We start from the raw sequence: 20,674 nt of genomic DNA, 5'->3' as shown, positions 1-20,674 counted from the left end.
TAGCCTCTCTCTCTGCCACACCTCCATCCATGCCATTGAAGGTCTTCGCCTCCCACTGCCGTTGTCGATGCAACATGGGTCCAATCGGGTTGGGAGTTCCCCTTCTGGATTGGATTCATGTGTGCTCAAGGGTGTCTTGGTCACTTCATGAACGCGATTTTTTTTCCAAAATGAAAGCCTAATAGTGTACTCTAAACTGGGTCAAACAATAACTTTGATTTTGAAAAGTGCGATCAAATGGGCAAACCTAAAAAGTAGGGTCAGATTGGTAGTTAGGCTTAAAATAATGAGCAATTAAGCAATTGTCCCATAAATTAATAGCATCTTCTTATACAAATTCAATTTATGGTTCATTGCTACCCTACAAATTTTTTATTTTTTAAACCTTTTTAATAAATATTACTAAACCTCCGAGGTATATATTTTCACCATCTAAACCTCTTGGCCACGCCAAGCCACCTGCCATAACAAGACAACGTTGCCACACTAAGTAATCGGCGTGGTAGGACTGCCATACCGATGGTGGTGGCATGGGAACCCTACCATGCTATCTTGGCGTGATAGCCCTTTATGCCACGCGCAGGAGCAGCGGTGTGGCCAAAAAAAATTGAGATGGTGAAAATATTTAACTAGTAGGTTTAATAACCACTAGAGTTTGGTTAAGTTTAATAACCTATACCTGCATAGAAGCATTCTGGTAAGTTGTGAAGTATAACCATTTAACTATATTTATGACTATAAACAAGCGCTTACATAAAGCCATGCCATTATAATTGTTTGAGCCGTTAGATGAAAAATGTCTTATGCATAAGAAAAAGTCTGACAAGAGTTTAAATCGCAACCCTAAAGTGCAATACTAGAAATATTGACGGTTCAACTTGCAAAATAAGGATAAGTTAGGTCTTCTGAAAGTATGGATGGTTATTCTTGCTGATGTGGTGTCCTAGTCACTAAAAGAAAATAAATAATAAATAAAAAAGGATTAGGGCCCAAACGTAGTCTCTCACTCGTCTCTCTCCCACACAAGGGGTATTTCGGCCCATGGGGATTCGGGGCCAGGGCCTAGTTTTATCAAGGGCAGGGGCATGAGAGGTTTATCACCCACGGGGGACTCAGGGACCTATATTAAACTTTAAAACCTGATTAAACTTTAATTGTGGTGTGCCCATTGATGCGGATAGAGAGGAAGATGTGGGAGATGAATGAGGGACTTACATGCGGGCCCAATACTTTTTTACTTATTATTTATTTTGTTTTTCTGAGTAGGGTGCCACGTCAGTGAAATCAACCATCTATACTGCCAGAGGACTTAATTTAACCTGGTTTTGCAAGTTGGAGGATCAAGATTTCCGGTATTATGCTTTAGAGATGTGATTTAAACTCGATGACAATACGAGGGACTCAAAGTGGGCTTTTTCCTTGTGCATATCACCAGTGAGATCAACTCTACTCACCTGTACTTTTGCAATTCTAGCCTATGTTTATGGCCCAGTACAACCATCCTATCCACTTCAGTCTTAACTCTTAAGCCTCCACCACGCGTGCCAATTGCTTTCAATTCTCTTTCCCAAGTACAGTTGACCTCAAATCAAGGCTATAGTTCCTGCAAAACAATGGAAGAAGATGCAAGAACTAACGTTCAAAGAACACTAGATTAATCTCACAAGATTTGGGTTTTAAATGTGAACGATAGGGTACGATGGTTTCCATTATTCCATATGAACATTGCTACCTATTTATATTACAGGAAGGATAAGAGGAGTTTGGCCTTGGCCAGGAGGTGTTATTGGACGAACAGGACTTGAAAATTCAAATGAATTTTCATGTGATAGCAAACGAGTTTGAAAGAGCATGATTCAAGTTGAAAAAGAAATAAATGTGAAGTTATGCCTGTATATAATCGGGGGTAGGGTAGGGCTGGAATACATACCTTGCACGACAAACTTGTATATCGGCTTCACCTGGTTTATTAACAAGATATTTATATATACCTAAAATGTCTCTCGTACAACTTTTCATAAGGCGCATACAATTCATGGTTTACTACAGTTATACTTCATACAATTGTTTTTTGTTAGGCAAAACTGATGACAATCGATGATCGATGTGCCTGTCTAATCAAGTTGTTGAGCACGAAAAAAAATGTAGTAATTGCCATGATCAGAATGTCAGAAAACTTCTATCACAGAATTGAGCGTCGACCATTCTGCAGTTCCTTCAAAACTATTGTTTTCTAAAACAAGGTCGTCTGAACAGTGTCAATCTTTCAGGAGAAAATTATTTTTACGTACCTGCCGCTGCCGGTCCTCATTATTTCCAGTTTCCCAGTATGCATCATGGTTTACTGTAGCTTATCTGGTATTCTGGCACATCTACATAATCTATTTTGCCAGGTACAAAAATCATTGATATTTTCGTTAATACATGACTAGGAAAGGAAAGGTAATGGAGCACAAAATTATCCTTCCAAATGGGATTCACATTCTTTACTTGCCAAAGAATGCAAATCTATTCAAATATTAGAACCTACATATAAATGATTTTGCCAAAGTTTTGATAGGAGGGTTAATGAAATTTAACATAAAATCAACACTTTGAAGCAAAAAAAAAACTGTTGTATCTTCATCTTCCACATTTCTATATGATAATAAAAAAATAGATATGACTCAATATTTCAAAACTGTTTCAAATCCCCCATTACAAAATGGAAGTAAGAAACCAACAAAAGACTATTAATCTGACAGCGGTAACTTTTATTAAAATTTTGAAATTATGATCAAATTTATTGTAGCAATATGAATTTGTGCATAATGTTAAAAGGAAATTAAACTTCACTCATTTCCTTATTCTAATATAATGATGGTATTAATAAAGTTTAATAGTAATAAATGAGCTTACCTCCTAGGAGGTAAGTGTAATATGGACCATTGTATCCTAATGGATGGTTGAAAACAGTTTGGGTGTACCTTAAAAAAATCCAATACAAAACATTGCACTAATAATGTTAAGCTCACTGATTCAGGACGGATCTCCATTCAGGGGATAAACACCAGGCCCTACAGCACTAAAATTCAGTGACTGAATATTAATGCCACGCTGCCATGCATGATATTATTGTCTGCTTGCTTGCAGTTGCTAGCACAACAGATGGGGTACACGTACCACCTGTTGCCACATATATTGTCATTGATAACATTTCGGGAATCTAGAGCACTGGGCATTTGTCTGTGCAATTCCATGAAGAGACCCCAAAATGCATCAATCATAAGACAACTCTGATCATCAGGATAGCAACAAGATGTTAACCTATGCAATGTTGGAAACAAGCTAAATCCAAGTATTGAAACTTACATCTGCATGCGTTGGAGATGATGATGTGAATTTGTAGCTCTGGATGCTGCAAGACAGCAGGCATCAATATGTTGGAACTTTTATGGTTTTTTATACATGGCTTGATGGCTTCTTGGACCACTTTTCTCTGTTTATCACATGAATGATAAGAGCTGGCTATATAAGTAGATAAGAGTAAAGCATGCATCAAGATCGAGTCGCATCACATTGCAACATTATTGTAACGAGATGGCCGGCCTAGTACAATCTTTGGTATTCTGTTGCTTGACCATTAGAAGAGTAGATATATAGTACTAGTACTACTTGCAATGCTTGAAATAGCAGGATTGCAAAAATTGTTACCTAAATATATTGCTCATTAGCTGCACTGCACGCTCATTAGTTTCTAGCGCGAAGCTCATTGGCACCACGGAAAAGCAGATACTAGGAAACGGCAAGTTCTAGTGGGCATACGGACAGATAAGCTACATATTCAGTTAACTATGGTCATTCGTTTAGGGAATTATGGCATGTTCAAAGATAAAACCTAGCATAGACTCTTAAAAGAATATACGCCATCAGAGACTATTCCCTGTAAGGGCACGTACAAAGTTACTTATTAACTGATTCCCTTAATCGTCATATATAACAACGGCTTAGAGTCGACTTTTTATATTTATTAAAGAAAACTTTGTTGCATTGGGGTGGATAAAAAGGAAATCAAGTAGTATAATAAAAAAAATATTTTATTGTATTCATGAAGAAACCATACATGACTCTACTATTCAGTAAAATATTCTTGAACAAAAAACGGTTCCATCCTATACCTGATTCACGCATAGCCTAAGATAACGCTGATGGAAACGGTTAAAGAATTCAGTAATTTGTGTATATATGAAACCATCGAAGAAAATGAGACAAGCAAGTACAGGAAACAAAAATTCAGCAAATGCATGAACAAAATAAGAAGAAAAACTGAAGATATAGAGAGGAAGGGAGGGAGGGGGAAACGTTATTGCGCAAGAACCGCACAACCATGGCCATAACCAGCGCATCGCCGTCGAGACCTATCCATGGCTTGGAATTCAGTGAGGTTGCTAAAATCTTATACTTCAATTCTCTCTAGCTTCTTGTGCAATTGTCCGTCTGGACATCCATCCACAGGAGGCCCTGACGGCTCAAGACGATAGGCATGGACGGCGATGCGGTGTCATATGGAATCGTTGCGCGGTCTTGAGCAAAACGCCTCTCAAACTTCATGTTTATGTATGTATGCACAAACAATTTGCAGATACATGCATGCATCATGCATGTTACCTGAGGGCAGCTAGCACAGGTTGGAGAAGGATCAGAGATGAGAGAGAGAGAGAGAGGCTGCTATGCGATTGGGTCGCTGGTATGGATGACAAGACTAGCTGGGCTATGAGTTATGTAAGGTAGGGGCTCCTTTATCTTTGTTTAGAGAAGAATCTTTTTACCCGGCCTCCACATCTAACCGGATATATACAGTCATTTTCTTTTAGTTTTTTAAAGTAGGTAACTTAGCCCTCAAATAACCCAACATGAAATTTAGGCTTCTATGAAGATTTGAACTCAACTCCTTGGGTGCTACTCAGGTCACTGTAACTATTAGACTACATGTCATTTCACTATTGCAGTAGTGTATGATATGATTGCTCCCTAGCGTTTTTGAGCATATTGGTGCTTTAGGGTTTGTGCAAACTCTTGATCGTTGATGTCTTCCTTACTCTTTTTTTGGCATTGTTACGGTATATTTTACTGTCATTGGTGGTACTGTAGTAAAATTTAAATTTAACTATATATTTTTATAAGTATATTAAATATTTTATTTAAAACTTCGGTAAGATATATTTACCAATTCATATATTTCAATATGGTGTATTATACACAGATTTATTGCAATGTTATATATTTTAGTTTCAATTTTACCTCTATAAAATTTCTACTACACATTACCATTGTAGTATAAGAAAATCAAATCTATTAGATCCAAAGTAACGGATGGCTTATGATCATCGAAGAGTACCATAAAAAAAACTTTCTTTTACTCTTTTTTTTACCCTCTTTTTGTCATCGCAAATCACAATCTAATGCGATCTAAGAGCATATCCAAGAGATCTAAGGTTACCAAATATATTTTTAATATTTACACATGCCTAAAATTAGCTCTCATGTATCCTAAATTCAGGGCAAAAATATGTCTTCCTAATACAACTTATTCAATTTTAGATTTTTGTTGGAGGAGTGTGCAATTTTTATATTAATGTTTTCTTAGATGAACCCATTACAAGCTTTGGGAAAGTACAATATTAACATTCTTTTGGAGATGTTCTAAACACCTATATGTTTCTAGATTGACACACAAGGTAACGAATTGCTAGTCCCTCTATCCCAAAAAAGAATCAACCCCTTTGTCCCAAGAAGGAATTAAGATGCTAGACCAAAATACCCTTCGTCAATAACAATATAGTTGTTGACATCATAAGTGGACTGATGACATGTCACACACGAAGGCTTGGAAGACTTTCTTAGACCGCTTCAGTGCAAGAACTAAATTCTTAGAAAAATCATATGTACCAATCAATTTGATTCTATAACTGAAAAATATGAAAAAAAAACAAGGATAAAATGCTAAACCCAAAGGATCTATTGGCCGAATAGCGATATCGCTTTAGGACCCTAGCCGATAAATTAAACTAGTCAGCTTTGCAGGAATTTCATGATATATAATATAAAAATGTCTTACCGGTTGAATTATGAGTAGAATAATAACTAAGTAATCTGAACAACTAATTCTCCTTGAAAGATCGGACCTAACCAGGACAGTTTCAAGATTAATCAGCTGATCAGACCGATTTAGCAATTATCGCATGATCAATCAGCAGCTGATAGGGTTAGATATGACTTAAACATGATAAACTGGAATAATAGACTAATTATTAGCATATAACAACAGTAAATAATTGCACGCATGCTCACACTAAAAATAGAAGATCGGACTAAACCAAGACAGTTCAGGTTTAAACATGATCAAACATGAAATCAAGATAGAATTTCAACGTACTGACAATTAAGTATCAAACCAGCATAATATATCAACTCATCTACTAAACTTAGAAGATCAGACAAGCTTATGTAGGTAGATCGGACTAGATTGACATAGATCGGACTAAACCGAGACAGTATGCGATCTAGCATGATGTAATTACAGAAAACATGACGATCTATAAGCCTAAGAAACAAACCAATAGATTACTTAAGATAATGCTAGCTAAAACTCTAGCGATAAGACTACGCAAATACTCGATCTAATCTATAAATATGAATCTAACAAACCAGATTGATCGGACCAAACCGAGGCAGAATCAAGCAAGTAAACCTCATGTTGACAGATTCAATAAAGTACTTATATAATCTTGACCGAAAACCTATTACTACCTCAAACCAATAAATAGATCAAAATAACAATAAGCCATAGATAAACCGTCGAACAGACTAGATAGAAGATTGAACTAAATCAAGACAGTTCTATTTAGCCGATTCGACGGGTTAACAATCACGAAACTACATTGCGAAGCTGACAAACCTCGCGCCGATAGCTCGCTCCTATCGAAAGTGTGGCGACACACCAAAAGTTGTATTGACCATATGATTGTTGATATTTTACAAGCCAAGGGGTGTTGTATTTATACCCCTAGAACTAACTAGAATTGGATACGGAATCATATCTATTACCTAACTTATTACACATGGATCCTATCTAAAGATATTGCTTAAAACAAACTCTAATATTTACATATATCGTATTACACGGACTCTATCTATTTCCCGAATCTATCTGCATCATTTCCAAGCCCAATCGGACTCCTGTCCCAATCTGAATCAACTTCTATTGGCTTTATCCAAGTCACTTTCCAATTGCTTTAGTCCAATTTCCTTGCTTCCTCTCGACGACTTCATCCACTACAAGACCTCATTGCCCTACTACATCTAGATCCATGCTCGCCTTCGTCCATGGCCCCGATGCCATAGAGCATGCCTACCTATAGCAGTAGCATGTCGACGATGATGTCGATGACCTCTTTATCATTAACTTGTTGGGATGGAATATTACTTATATGCTCTAAAGGCGACAAGCATCTTATTCAAGTGTATTACTACATGTGCAACCTACAGATGTTGCGATAGGTGGCTCTACTAGAGATATCATGGTTGTGTCCAGGACCATGCTCGCCTCTGACCTCAACTTTGTCCCTAGCCCTATGCATAGGAGATTTTCCTTGCAAATACCTTACTTTGCCTTTATCGACCCACAAACTAATGAAGGTTGATCTCCAGCCCTTGGTCCATTCAATGGCAAGTAGGATACCAACCTGGAAGGCTAGACAACTAGTGTACTCCGCAGAGTGAACAATGTCGCTTCCTATGGATGGGGTGACGGGACGCGAATGGTGGGTACTACTGTCTATCTTGGAAAAAGGTTGGCATGCCTAAACTCTACGAAGGCCTAGGTCTCAACAACCTTTACCTCATGGGGCCTCCCATTACATACAAGATGGATCTTGCCTCTGCACACAAACTTGAACAAACCACAGCATGGATTGCCCATGCCTATGGTCAAAGAGGAGCAAGATCTCTCATCAGCCTCCATGACCATGACCTTTGAGCTAGGTGATGAGAATTTCATCATGTTTTGGGAGGATCTCTAGCTTTAGAGATTTGGTCTCAAACACCTCGCATAGGCCCACTATAATCTGATGCCCAGCCAAATCTGATGAAAATGAATAGTCACGGAGATGATTTAAGATTGTTGCTGGATCAGTAAAAACCAAGGTGACTTCAGGGTCAATGTGATTGTGGCATACCTTAGAGTTTGGCATCCGATATCTCCCATAGTGCTAGAATAGCTACTGGACTCCCACACTTGGCAATGGGAGAACTTGGACCAATACTCAATAAAATCTCCCTAAAATGCTATGTTCCTGAGTTATGTAATGTGGACCAATAGCTTTTTTTTTCTGAAAGGTTGCCACTGTTCAAAAAAATGAGCCTTTGACTAAGACGAGAAGACAACTTGTGCTTCAAGAGGGAAAAAAATTCCGGACGAGCTTCTTGCTACTGATACGTCGTGGAGCTTGTGAAATTTGTGCTCGACGAAGTTAGGGAAGGGAGACTAGGAGATGAAAGGTGCCAAGGAAGAAGAACTTTGTGCTAGGGTGAGGAAGAAGAATTCCATGATATTTGTTAGAGCTTTTTTTACCATCCTTGAAAATTAAAATACCTATGATACCTTGAGATATATTGTATCTTGAGGTACCAAAAATTTATATTAAAATTCTTGGTACCTTAAGGTGTGTATATGTAGTCTTGTGTTTGTATGTGCATCTATCATGTAATCGCGAAAAAAAGGACTTCTTAAGCTGAGAAGCTAGGATGGGTACACCGGTAAATCACTTTGAGGTTCACAAAGCACTATAATTTCTACCATGTTAGATGTAAATCACATGAGACTGGTCCTAGTGTGTTTCTTCAGCCACTGTACAATCTTTTTTCCTTCTGAAATTCCACTGTTTGAAACATATCGAACCAAATTTATGTACTCATCACTACAATCCGTAGAAAGTTAATTCAGATTTTTCAGTGGTTATAGGATGTTATTTGCTGTTAGTTTCACTCCTAAAACTGTAGCTCTGTTCAAATCTAGCATATAATTTTCAGGTTACGGTAGAAGAATAGAGGGCCAATCCATCTTCTGCAGTGTACCGAAATAGCAGCCCTCTAATCATTTCTAGTGTAGTTCAAAATGATATATGCTAGTTTATAGGTGAATCCAATTCTGGGGAGGGCATTTTTATTTGTTGTTTCTTATTGAGTAAAGTACATGGCCGGTCCTTAAACTTATGGTGCGGTACTAGTTAGGTCCATAAACTTAGAAAATACACGTTTAGATCCATGAACTTATTTTAATGTACCAGATCCATGAATTTATTTTAAATGTACTATCCAGTCCATAATTTTAGACATTAAAACGAGTTGATGAACATAAACGTGCACTTTCTAAATTTATAGACCTAAGTGGTACCACACCACAAGTTTAAGGACCGATCATGTACTTTACTCTTTATTATTCTAGGAGGAAGTTCCCTTTTATATAATTGTTCCGAGAGAGACTTCCTGTAGTTTGCTATGAAAATATTGTCCTTACAATTTTATTTAGGTTGCTCTTTCTTCTAACACTATTGATGTCGATTTGTAGTTCATTATTCAGATTCTAAGTGCAATTCTCTTTGAGCGTGGCTCGTCGTAAAAGTACAATGAATCATACATTCGTAAAAGATTCAGAAGAGTATTCTTTGAGTAGTATTACCTTTTTTATTTGTGTTTGATTAGAACTGTTTGTCAATCTTAACAGCCAGAGCTAATTTACTACTATATGGATTGTGGAAAAGAAAAGCATTTCCGTACCTTGGGTTTCCGGTTGTTTTTTAGAGCACATTGAAAAGTTTAATAGAGGTGTTTTTGGGCCTTTGTGAGGAATTTTGAAACTCCAAATATAGCTTCAACCATTTAAAAATTGCCATTCGAATTTAAATTCACTTATTAGTTATTTCCTTTATAGGATTCAGAATAATCTTACAATAACTCCTGGACTACAAATAAGACCATTAGATTAAAACAAAGATACGGTGTATATTCATTAAAGGTATTGCAAAATCCCCTTTGTGTAATATCTGTGTATATGCAAGTACTGCTGTTCGCTAAGCATCCAAAGTGCCAAACATGGATAAAATGTAACTAAAATAAGTGCTGAAGAAAAAAAAATTGTTACACAAAAGGATCGAGGCTACTGTAATTCTTTTAGGGTCTCTTCAGATGAACCAAACATATATGCATTGGTGTTGCAGATGGTTAATCAACTGAACTCGTCATGATGATGAACAGATTGATCAGGAGCTCACCGATCTACCACCGTCATGCCACAAACATGGCAAGTCTTCCCCGAGAAATTTAGGCATCTTCCTTCTTTGTTGGAGCTGTACAGAAGTATCAATAAGGATAAAGGAATTATTTTTTTTCTATAGGTGTGAAGTTTAATAAAGAATGTTCCTTTATTTTACGAGTTTTTTTACTATTTTTGAAAAAGTACCTCAAAATACCATCATTTTTAATATAAAAAATATAGTATCTTAAGTTATATTGTATCTTGAGGTATCAAAAATTTATACTAAAGAGAGAGATATTTCTTTCCACAGATGCATTAGTTTACATGTGCATGCATATTAATGAACTTACTTGGTAGGGCCTTCATGATGAAAAAGCACACCGCTATGACGATATAGCAAAGTACTAGATTGAAACCCTTCAAGTAATGCCATTTGTCATCCTGCAGCAATATAGGCGTCAAATTCATCTACCAATTGTTAGTCTTGACAAATTAAAAATAATAATAATAATAATATCGGTGCATCTGTTCAAGCAATTATTTTGTTACCTGAAGCGTAAATGCGGTGGTAATTACTGTCATAGCCAATGATCCAGTCTCAAGAAGGTTGAAGTCGAGATCCATAGGAATGCCACTCACCCAGGATACGATCAGAGTGACTGGTACCTAATCATGAAGAATAAGTAAACTCATAAAAAACTCAAAGCATAACAAATTAATCATACCCAAAAAAAAAAAGACCTTCAAAGAAACACTGCTATCCATTACGCACCACAAGCATCGATATTTGAGTTGCCGATCCAAGAGTGATCCCGAGGGTGATATCCTACATGACACATATATGGCACTCGTTAACTTGCATAATCTGAACAGCATTGCCAAGAAAAAAAATCATTGGATATGCCCATACAATTTTATTCTTGAACGCAAATATGATGGCGCCTGCATGCTCTGCTGCATTTCCAACAATCGGTAGTAGGATGATACTAATGAACCTGACAGGGATACCCATGGATTCTGATGCTTCCTGTTGATAAAAGGTTGTTACTCTAGTCAAACCTACTGAAAAATTGGCAATGGAAGGAAAAAAATTAATATCTATAAATGATCTTGATACATCTTCCTAATTTCATACCTCTATTGTAGTAACAACGTAATTGGACAACATAGCAATGACCGCGGCCATCCCTATCAACCAGACCACTGCACTGGCAAATCCTATAACTGATTTGTCTGTATCATCATCTTCACTGCTGTTGCTCTCTGAACTGTCCTGCAATTTAATGCTCACCAAAATAAGTGTTATGTGAATGTGGATTTAATCAGTAAGAGAGAAAATGTGCACCATTATTCTAAGCATAAAAAGTTGCACCATTATTTCCTCATGTGTAGTTTTCTTTTTAAAATTTGTGCGATTTGACAAAACTTGCACTTTATAAAATTTTAATTCAAAACGAAGGGCATTCACTACTATGAAGGAAACGAAAAAACTCCTAGGTTCAGGGGGAAATATGGGCAAATGATTCCCAGATAGAACTAGTTAGACAAGGACATTACTATGCATGACTTTTCCTATATGATAACCCTGAAAAAATGTTTGCTTATCCACATGAGAAAATGCAGTTCCTTAGAGTAGTAGTTACAATAATCGATACCACTCTTAGCATCCTTGTTAAAGATCCTGTAGAGTAAATTCAATTATGGCAGTGATACATGCAAGTACTTTACTAACAGAAAATTTCCCTAGCCTCTACATCATCGTAGTGCAGAAAGAGATGTACCTCTTCTACCTCAAATATTTGACGATGGGTTTTTAACTGGAACAGGAGGTTTCCAAAGTAAGCAATTATCATTACTATAGCGCTTGCTCTTGATAACTGCAGAACTGAGCTTGATAAGCCGATGTTATCCCCGGTGCTACTTGTGTATTTAGACACTAGAGCAGCAATGTGACAAAGAACTCCCAGCAACAGAAGGCCTATGCTTACATCTGCTTGTCTCTGTTAAAGGAAATCGATGACACACACAAAAAAATATATATATACATATGTTATTGTTACTAATTGTATCTCTGAATAATGTATAGTTTTCCACTTACCTTGTCTAGTGGACGCTCCTTGCCAATATTAACAATCCCGCCAAAGAGGATTGATGAACCAAGAACAAGTAACAAATTTGATAAGATGGAACCTAAAAGTGACCACTTGAGGATTTCCATCTTATTCTTATTCAGAGCTAACAGTGCAATGATTAATTCAGGTACATTTCCACACGTTGCATTCAGAAGCCCACCAGCTATAATAAAATATATTCCAAATTATAGAGAATCGTCAAGTAAAATCAGTAATGTTTGTACTCGGAAAAGCACAAACCAGAACAAATGCATGGTCTTTGAAGCAAAATAAGATATATGTCAGTGTCATATTTGTAGTTGCTTGCACTTTTCAATGCCTAGTTCTCAATTCTCAGTATCAGTGAGAACTGTCTAAAAGCATATGAAAGTCCGAATCTATAAATATGAACTCGTTAAATCTATAAAATTCCAAATCACAATGATCGCTGAAGATAAACAACACAGTTTATTCTCAGGGCAATGTTCCCAAGCATGCCGCCCCTTTTCTGAACACTGACAATACACAATATTGTATATCTATCAGTCCCAAGAGAGTTTTCAATTTGTTTGAGAAAATCAAGATAACTTAAAATCATATTTTAATCTCCCTCCTGTCACATTTGTAAATTCACTATATGTGCTCTATCCGGTTTTTTTATGTTTGACGTCGTTGTCTTTTAGATCTACGTTCGACAATTCATCTTATTAAAAAATCACATAACTATCATTTACATTCCGTGACTTGTTTTATCACTTAAAAAACTTTGCAAAAGAATGAATAAGATGAATAGTCAAATGTATGACTAAAAGTTAACGGCATTAAACATAAAAGAAAAATCTATAGGAAGACATCAGTAGCTTGGATGCAAGTTCTTTTGCATAATTCATAAAGTTGGACCGACATCATAGCTTTTGTTTTCTATATAATAAACAGAAAAGAAATTAGAGATTGTACTCGCCTGTTGGTCCTGCAGTATTGGCAATATGTCTGCAAAAACAGATATCACACAAATAGTCAGTGACAGAATGGTGAACCTGGAGGGTGTCACAGAATACTCATCAAAACAGATGATAATAGACTGAGATATTACTCGCTCAAGAAGCTCACACGTTCTGCGAGAGGAGCAAGGCCTACCAAGCTGAAAGCGAACACCCAAGCCTGCCGATAAAGTTTCTCACCATTAGTGAAAATACAAGACACCACAATGCGAGGAAACACATTAAGTAATGTGTCGTTTTTCATGCCAATAATATGCAAAAGCTGATTTCTTTGCTCTGTTATTTGAATTCCTTCAAATAGTATGTAACAATTGCTAACGATCAATACTGTTCAAATACAGATATTCTACAAATTAATGCAACAACTTCCATTGGTGACCAGTTAACTGGGAGTCAAGCAATTTCAATTCTCATAAAAGCGAAGTAAATAGCTCCTCTCTGGTACTTATTCAAATTGTTTCACAGATGGTTGTATGCTAGTAAGGTAATAAGCCTTTCATATTTCACTATATATTGGCAGCTAAACATAAATATGGATTAAATGCTATGTAGACATATTACGGAGTGTATCTCTGAAGGTATGGATTGTATCATATTTAAATCTGGTGTGATCTTATCAAAGATTGGAACTGATGTTGTGTCCACAATACGTTTACAAGTTTTTCCTACTAATTCTGCGCATGCAGAAACTTTTAGGGCATTTTAATGATAGAATTTACGATAGAAACGATCTAAGTAATTGATTTTTTTTAGTTCTAGTACTAGCAGAAACAATTACACACTCGTTTGTTCTACCGTCAACATTTTTTGTGATTGCGTAAATAAATATGGTCTATTATTAGAGATCGAAAATATAATTGAACTATTGGTTCTACTAGACCATAGTGAAAATTGTCAAATATGCAATCTTCCAATAAAAATTTTGCAAGAAGGCAAGCCAAGGAAGAAAATGCTACGACGAAGCTTCAAGGAAGCTTCTCTAATTCTTGTTTTGTTCTATCAGCAGAAAGTGAAAGAAGCTTCTTCCGTTAAGAATCAAGAGTACGGACGGCATGTTGTCACTTGTCACACGTACGTCACGTGGCGAAATTTAGTTTTTAAGGCATTTTTTAGACCCAATACATTTCTAATTAATCGTGCAACTGCACTTGCTAAAAAAAACTATACTCATTTGTCAACTATATTACTGACCCTCTCGTGGTCAAACCATACGCGTATTTCTCTAGTACTCAGGTGTATCACGCCTCCAGATAATTTACACACCTGTCTTATGATTGTTTATCTCAGTTCTCTTCTCATATCGTAGCCTGGTACATTATGACTAAAAATTTGCCGATTTAATGGAAAACATATAAGAGCACATGAACTTTAATCGGAATATTTCAAAACCAGCTGCAAAGGGGTTTTTATGTGATATTTAGGGAGGCTACTTCAAACCTTCATCAACTATATATAAACTCTAGAAGATCTAATTACCCGGTAGAGAAAATGTTATATTATACTTAAGTTCAAAACACATAACTCGATTATAAATTTAGAGCTATTTCTTATTTTATACTACATGTTACCCAAAACGCAACAACGGAAACTAAAAAGAAAAAGGTGAAGTAATTCATGTGAACCAAGGGGTAAGAAAAATTGACTCCACATACAACAAGAGAGGAAGAAGATCATACACACACAGAACCACACAAAATCGGTTAGCCCGAATCCACTGCACCCATCAACGGATCCAGTTAGTTCTTGTACACTTTGCAGAGCCCAGCCGGAGCAACGACAGTGACAAAAAAGGTGCAGCGTTACACCTGCGTTTCCATGTAAACGTCCTATTCGTTTGTCAAATAAAATTCATTTGCAGATGACATGTGTGACGCACAGCCTGTCTGCCTACCTGTTTATTGAACCAAAAGCTACCAGACAGCCTGAATCAGACCCTTCACTATGTGAAAAGGGATAGTTGGCATGTTCGTTAACGACAGAGAGGGTAGTAGAGTATATATGTATATATATACGTAGGTGAAATGGCATGTAACCACGTAAAATAGTTTGACAGGAACTGTGTGTTGCTGGCTTCAGCTGGCTTTTCTGCTAAATTTGTGTGGACTGTCTTTGTTTTTCTACAGCCACAAGAGATGAATGCATCCAAAACGTCCAAAGTGTGTTGCAAGCTGAGTGGTGTGGTTGTACCAAGCGCTTGTTTAAAATCCTAGATTCCATGATGATATTTATAGCCTCGCTTATGCTTATAAGTTAAAATTTTAATTTTCAACCTTAAATTTAGAGTTGATTTTAGTTTTTTTTTTATCGTAGCTTTTTTTAGCCTTGACTTCTAGATCGCTAATAACACGTATATAAAAGTTTTATTCACAAATTATTTTTATATGTAAACATGTTGTTTAGCATTTTTCATAAAAAAACCCAAACAATCACCTCCTCACTAATTTTAGGAGGATATAGAGGGGATATATATGTACATGCCCAAACTTTAGAAGGCCGTGTTCTTTTAGTAGGTTCAATAACCGGGGCGAAAAACGGTAGCAACGGATTAACACTTCACTAATTAATTATTAGCTAAAAAAACTTGAAGATTATATTGATAAGAATTTCTAAAACAACTTCACTAATTTTTAGCACATTATTAATTACTCATTTTTACAGTTCGGAAAGCATGAAAAATGAGAAAATCTGGGATAGCAATGGATGAAAAAAAAAACATGGCCGAAGTGTTCCAAATCTCCGAACATGCATGTTCGATCGTGTGTGCACGATGATGTGAGTATGGTGTTGGTGGGTTTTGCTTCTAAGTGTCCTCTCTTAAAAATATCCAAAAATGTTCACATGCATGGAAGGACCTGTTTTAAATTGTGTTTAACCATTTACTTAAAAAATATGCAAATAATAAATATATATATATATCATGTTTAAAGAAATATATCTTTAATTATAAAACAAATAATTTTTTGAATAAGATGTGCAGCGTTAAATAAAAAAATAGAGGTACCAATATGGTATATCTACTTATTGCAACTCATGTCCAACTCACTCTTGTTTGTCAACGAATGTCCTGGTCAAAACAAAGATAAGTAGCTTGCGGCGGCGCTCATCTTATTTATTAGAATAGATACTCATACATGTAAAAAAAACTATAATTAACTTAGTCCGTTGCAAATTGAAACGCAGGAATAAATTTTGGTTCACTACCGTATCTATCTCATCCCCTGATTGACTTTACGATTTGTGTTGCTTACTTAGGGCACGTACAAAGGGTTCGTATTGCCATCTCTATCGCTGCATGCTCGCTGACGTGGAAGAGAGATAATAGGAGAGAGAAAAGTGGTTGTTTTGCATGGAGTCCGCAAAACATCGATTCTTGGCACATAAAACGAGGAGACAACCAAAAAATCTGTTTTGTACGTGTGCTGACTCTAATCAGAGGCGTTGATCAGATGAAATGTGAACCGACAATTAATTAGTATGTAATTATAAAGAGTTAGCTTGAAAGATTGTCATTTGTATGAGAAGTTTTTTCTACCGACGTGGCTTGAGATAGAGCCTATAAGAGTAGGTACAATAGTAGGCTATAAGCCAGCTATAAGTATATTTTAAAGAGATAAAAGAGAAGAAAAAAGAGAGGTGAGCTACTAATTTGTAGCCAGCTACATACGGGCTCTAAGACAAAATATATGTATGACATGTGAGACCATGTATTAATGTTTTATAGCTAACTATTGTATAAATTGGCTGAATTAAAGCTAGTAGTTGGCTATACTATTGAATTTGCTCTAATAGGTTCTACCATTAAACATGTTCTTATTCTCGGATTATGATTATAGCGTGTTTAGTTGCTAACTAATTGCACTTTGTAGCAATACCACTCCCCCAGTAGGCCCATATGCACCCCTAGTTGCAATATAGAGCGGACGAATTGTTTAATTTATATTCCTGGCCGTGTCATGCCATCTAACATTTTTATTTCCAAGTAAATGTACGAAGCAAAAGAAAATTACACCCTCTTGTGGTCGCATCCTAGGCAATTGATGATGATATAATAATTTCAGTACTATAACTAAGGTCGTACAAAACTATGCACGTACTGTTGCTCACTGACCTACTGTTATCTAACTAACCAAATTAGATGGTGAGCTAATTTACAGAAGAGACATTCATGTCCTGTCCAACTAATCAACCTCGTCCTTTCGCTTATAATAAACATAAGCAAAATAACTTATTAACAATTAAAAAATAATCTATAAGTTTTTACACACATGTTTTTATCAATCTAAAAAAATACTATAGAAGCCCCAAAATTACCGACAAAATTAACCTCTAAAATTTAAATGTTGGCACATGGTCAGTTGTCTAATGATGAGGCCCAATGGTCCTGTTCTATAAAGATTAATTTAAGCAACTTGTAATAAAGTGCAAGATTGTTCGGCAGTGGGTGACGGTCTAGTCCAAAATCCAGATGCAAAAAGAACAAACCAGATATGCTTCTCTTCTAACTGGAGAGGTTGCTGGACATAGTTAGGGCTTTATTAGGTTTAGTGAAAAAAAAATAAAGCAGAGTTATCTTTTTGCTTCTCCTTATACATGTAAGCCAAAATTTAAATTTTTTAAACCCTAAATCTAGAGTTAATTTTAGGATTTTTCATAGTAGTTTATCTTTCACCATTTCCTTTTGAATCGCTAAGAACATGTCTACAAAATTTTTATTATAAATTATTTTTTATTTAAAAATATATCGTTTCGCAGGAACGATGTATAGAAAAAACAAAGAAAAATATTTTTTTAATATAAATTGTAAAGAGAGACATGTAAAATTTTACATCTACTTAAACTAGGGGTGGCACAATCGATCTCCTATGAAAAATAGAGGAGAGGGCAGGGTAAGATGAAGAAGAGGGGACTAAAGAAAGACGAAAGTAACTAGTCCACGGCTTTTGGATCCTAGATTCGTCACTGACTTAAACCCCATAAAAATTTCCATGGATTAAGGTGTGTATATATTTTTATTACTTTTAACTTTTTATGTCTAAAGGTTGAAATTCCTATATCAAAAACTCTAGCGCAGATACAAGAAAGTACGTTACACTCTCACGTACGTCACCGCACATCTATCAGGATCGAACTGGAGGCTTCTTCCCTGTGTGCCTCCTATTTCTGTCGGTGCAACTGCTCGTACGACCTTCGTTCTAAACTATAAACTATAAATATTTTAGAAACTAAATCTTATAACATTTATATGGATACTAATAAATTTAGACGAGAGCTAAAAAAATCTTACGTTATAAAAAACATAGGTATTACCATTTATCTCATCAACCAATTTATATCTAAAGTCTTTTTATTTTATCCTACATATCCAATCCATTCCTCGAGAGGTGCTACTATGTCCTTTTTCTCAATATTAACTCCGCTAAACGATACAGGAATGTTTATATTTTGTAAAGGGTGGAATATTTTTCTACATACACGTGATTCACCCCCATCGTAATATCTGATTGTTGTTTAAGACATTAATATTCAGCTTTCTACGTACCATGTTCAGAACTGGTATATTCAGTAAACATAATAAAATGCGAATTTTCTTACAGAATAAGGCTAAAACTACAATTAGCTACACTAGCATGCAACAATTGAACGGTGTAGTGCTTGAATAACGTTTAAAAGAAAACCAGGCAGCATTTTCTCTGTTACGCAGCTCTCCATCAACTCACCCGTCACCCAGCATATCCTGCATGTACCCTCACGAGAAAACTACTTTCATGGTACAAGATGTTTGACTTTTTGGTTATAATATTTGACCATTTATTTTATTTAAAAAATTAAGAAAATATTATTCATTTTGCTTATGATTTACTTTATTATCAAAAGAACTTTAAGCATGAATTATTATTTTTTTATATTTATACTGAATTTTTGAATAAGACAAATGGTCAAACGTTCTTAAAAAAAGTCAAATATCTTATATTACGAAAAATTAGGGGTACTGTTTCATGGAAAAGGTCCCCTTTTCCCTTGTTTAAAAAATTGTCTCCTTCCACGGATATATATCCGTCGTAATACACGGACAAGTTACTACTATGGAAACAAAAAAAAAATGGGTGTTGAACGTGAACCCACAATTTTTATGGTCTAATTTTCCGAATCGTGGCCTTAATTAAAGTTCATCAAATATGATGTTTGGGGCTGACCAATGTATAGGCAGAAAACTAGAGAGTATGATCAAAATTCAGAAGAAGTAATTAATGCCATTTTAACCAGCTGTAAAGCTTGGTTAATTTAATTTGCAAGTAAATATCCTCACGGAAACGTTGCAATCGGGGCAGTACGAAGACGAAGTAGTAATGGCGAAATTGAAGGGAGAACAGTTGATGCAACGGTCGTACGAGTACTTTCGTACGGGGAAATACGGTACGACGACACGTTTGGGGGGAGAAGGCGGTTTGGCGCACGTACCCGGCCGAGGCGGAGCGACTCGGCGGCGACGGCGAGCGGCACGGCGGAGAAGAGCGGGAACAGCTTCGTGCCGAGGAACACCTCCTGCAGCTGCGCCGCCGCGCGCCGGAGCCCCCGCGGGAGACGCGGCAGCCGCCCCCGCAGCAGCGACGCCTCCGACTTCTTCCGCCCGGCTGCCATCGCCGCCGACGACGAGGTCCCTTGCTCCTCCTTCTCCTCCTCCTCGGCAGGCGGCGGCGCCTTGCCGGCGTCCAGAAGAAGGCCGCTCTCCAGGAGGTGGTGGTGGTGGTGGGTGCTCTCCGGCGGCGGCGGCGCCATACCGCAAAACGAGAAAAAATATACGAATAGATCAACCGAGAGAGTATTCGACGCGCGCGCGCGTGTCGTCGTGGCGATGGTGGCCGGAGGCGGAGGCGCACGCGGCGTTTGGGTAGAATGGAACAGCGAAAAGCGTGGGTGTATTTATATAGGAATCGAAAAATAACCGGCTTTGTGTGCGGTAATTTTATATGTCTCCATTCTAAAATACTCTGTCTGATTATTTATATTTAACACCGTTAATTTTTTATATACTTTTATCCTTTGTCTTATTCACAGTTATTTGCAAATATGCAAATTTATGAGTTATTTTAAAGTTTATTTAGCAAAATACAATAGTAGAAAAATAATTAATAATTAAATAACTTTTTGGATAAAAATAATTGTTGAAACTTGAACGTATATAAAAAATCAATGACGTCAAAAAAAAATAAAGGGAGTATAAACATTTCTAGATTTTTTAACATAGAATAGGAAAATATCAAAAGATT

At 36.5% G+C, this 20,674-nt stretch overlaps 1 protein-coding gene across 1 annotated transcript; it reads right to left on the bottom strand.

Moving 5' to 3' along the window:
* Positions 1-10,015: 10,015 nt before the first annotated feature.
* LOC102702166 (vacuolar cation/proton exchanger 1c-like) lies at positions 10,016-20,283 on the bottom strand. Its single transcript, XM_006648511.3, has 11 exons — positions 19,866-20,283; positions 13,499-13,566; positions 13,367-13,395; positions 12,393-12,589; positions 12,076-12,294; positions 11,430-11,567; positions 11,205-11,321; positions 11,067-11,120; positions 10,844-10,960; positions 10,645-10,735; positions 10,016-10,385 (listed from the first exon to the last, which is right to left on the bottom strand). The coding sequence occupies exons 1-11, from the start codon at positions 20,181-20,183 to the stop codon at positions 10,360-10,362; spliced, it is 1,374 nt and encodes a 457-aa protein (XP_006648574.1). The 5' UTR covers positions 20,184-20,283; the 3' UTR covers positions 10,016-10,359.
* Between the last annotated feature and the right edge of the window lie 391 nt (positions 20,284-20,674).

This window comes from Oryza brachyantha, chromosome 2 (assembly GCF_000231095.2).
Source record: "Oryza brachyantha chromosome 2, ObraRS2, whole genome shotgun sequence".
Lineage (NCBI taxonomy): Eukaryota > Viridiplantae > Streptophyta > Magnoliopsida > Poales > Poaceae > Oryza > Oryza brachyantha.
Note: the sequence above shows the minus strand (reverse complement) of the source record. Positions and strands in the feature narration are given on the sequence as shown.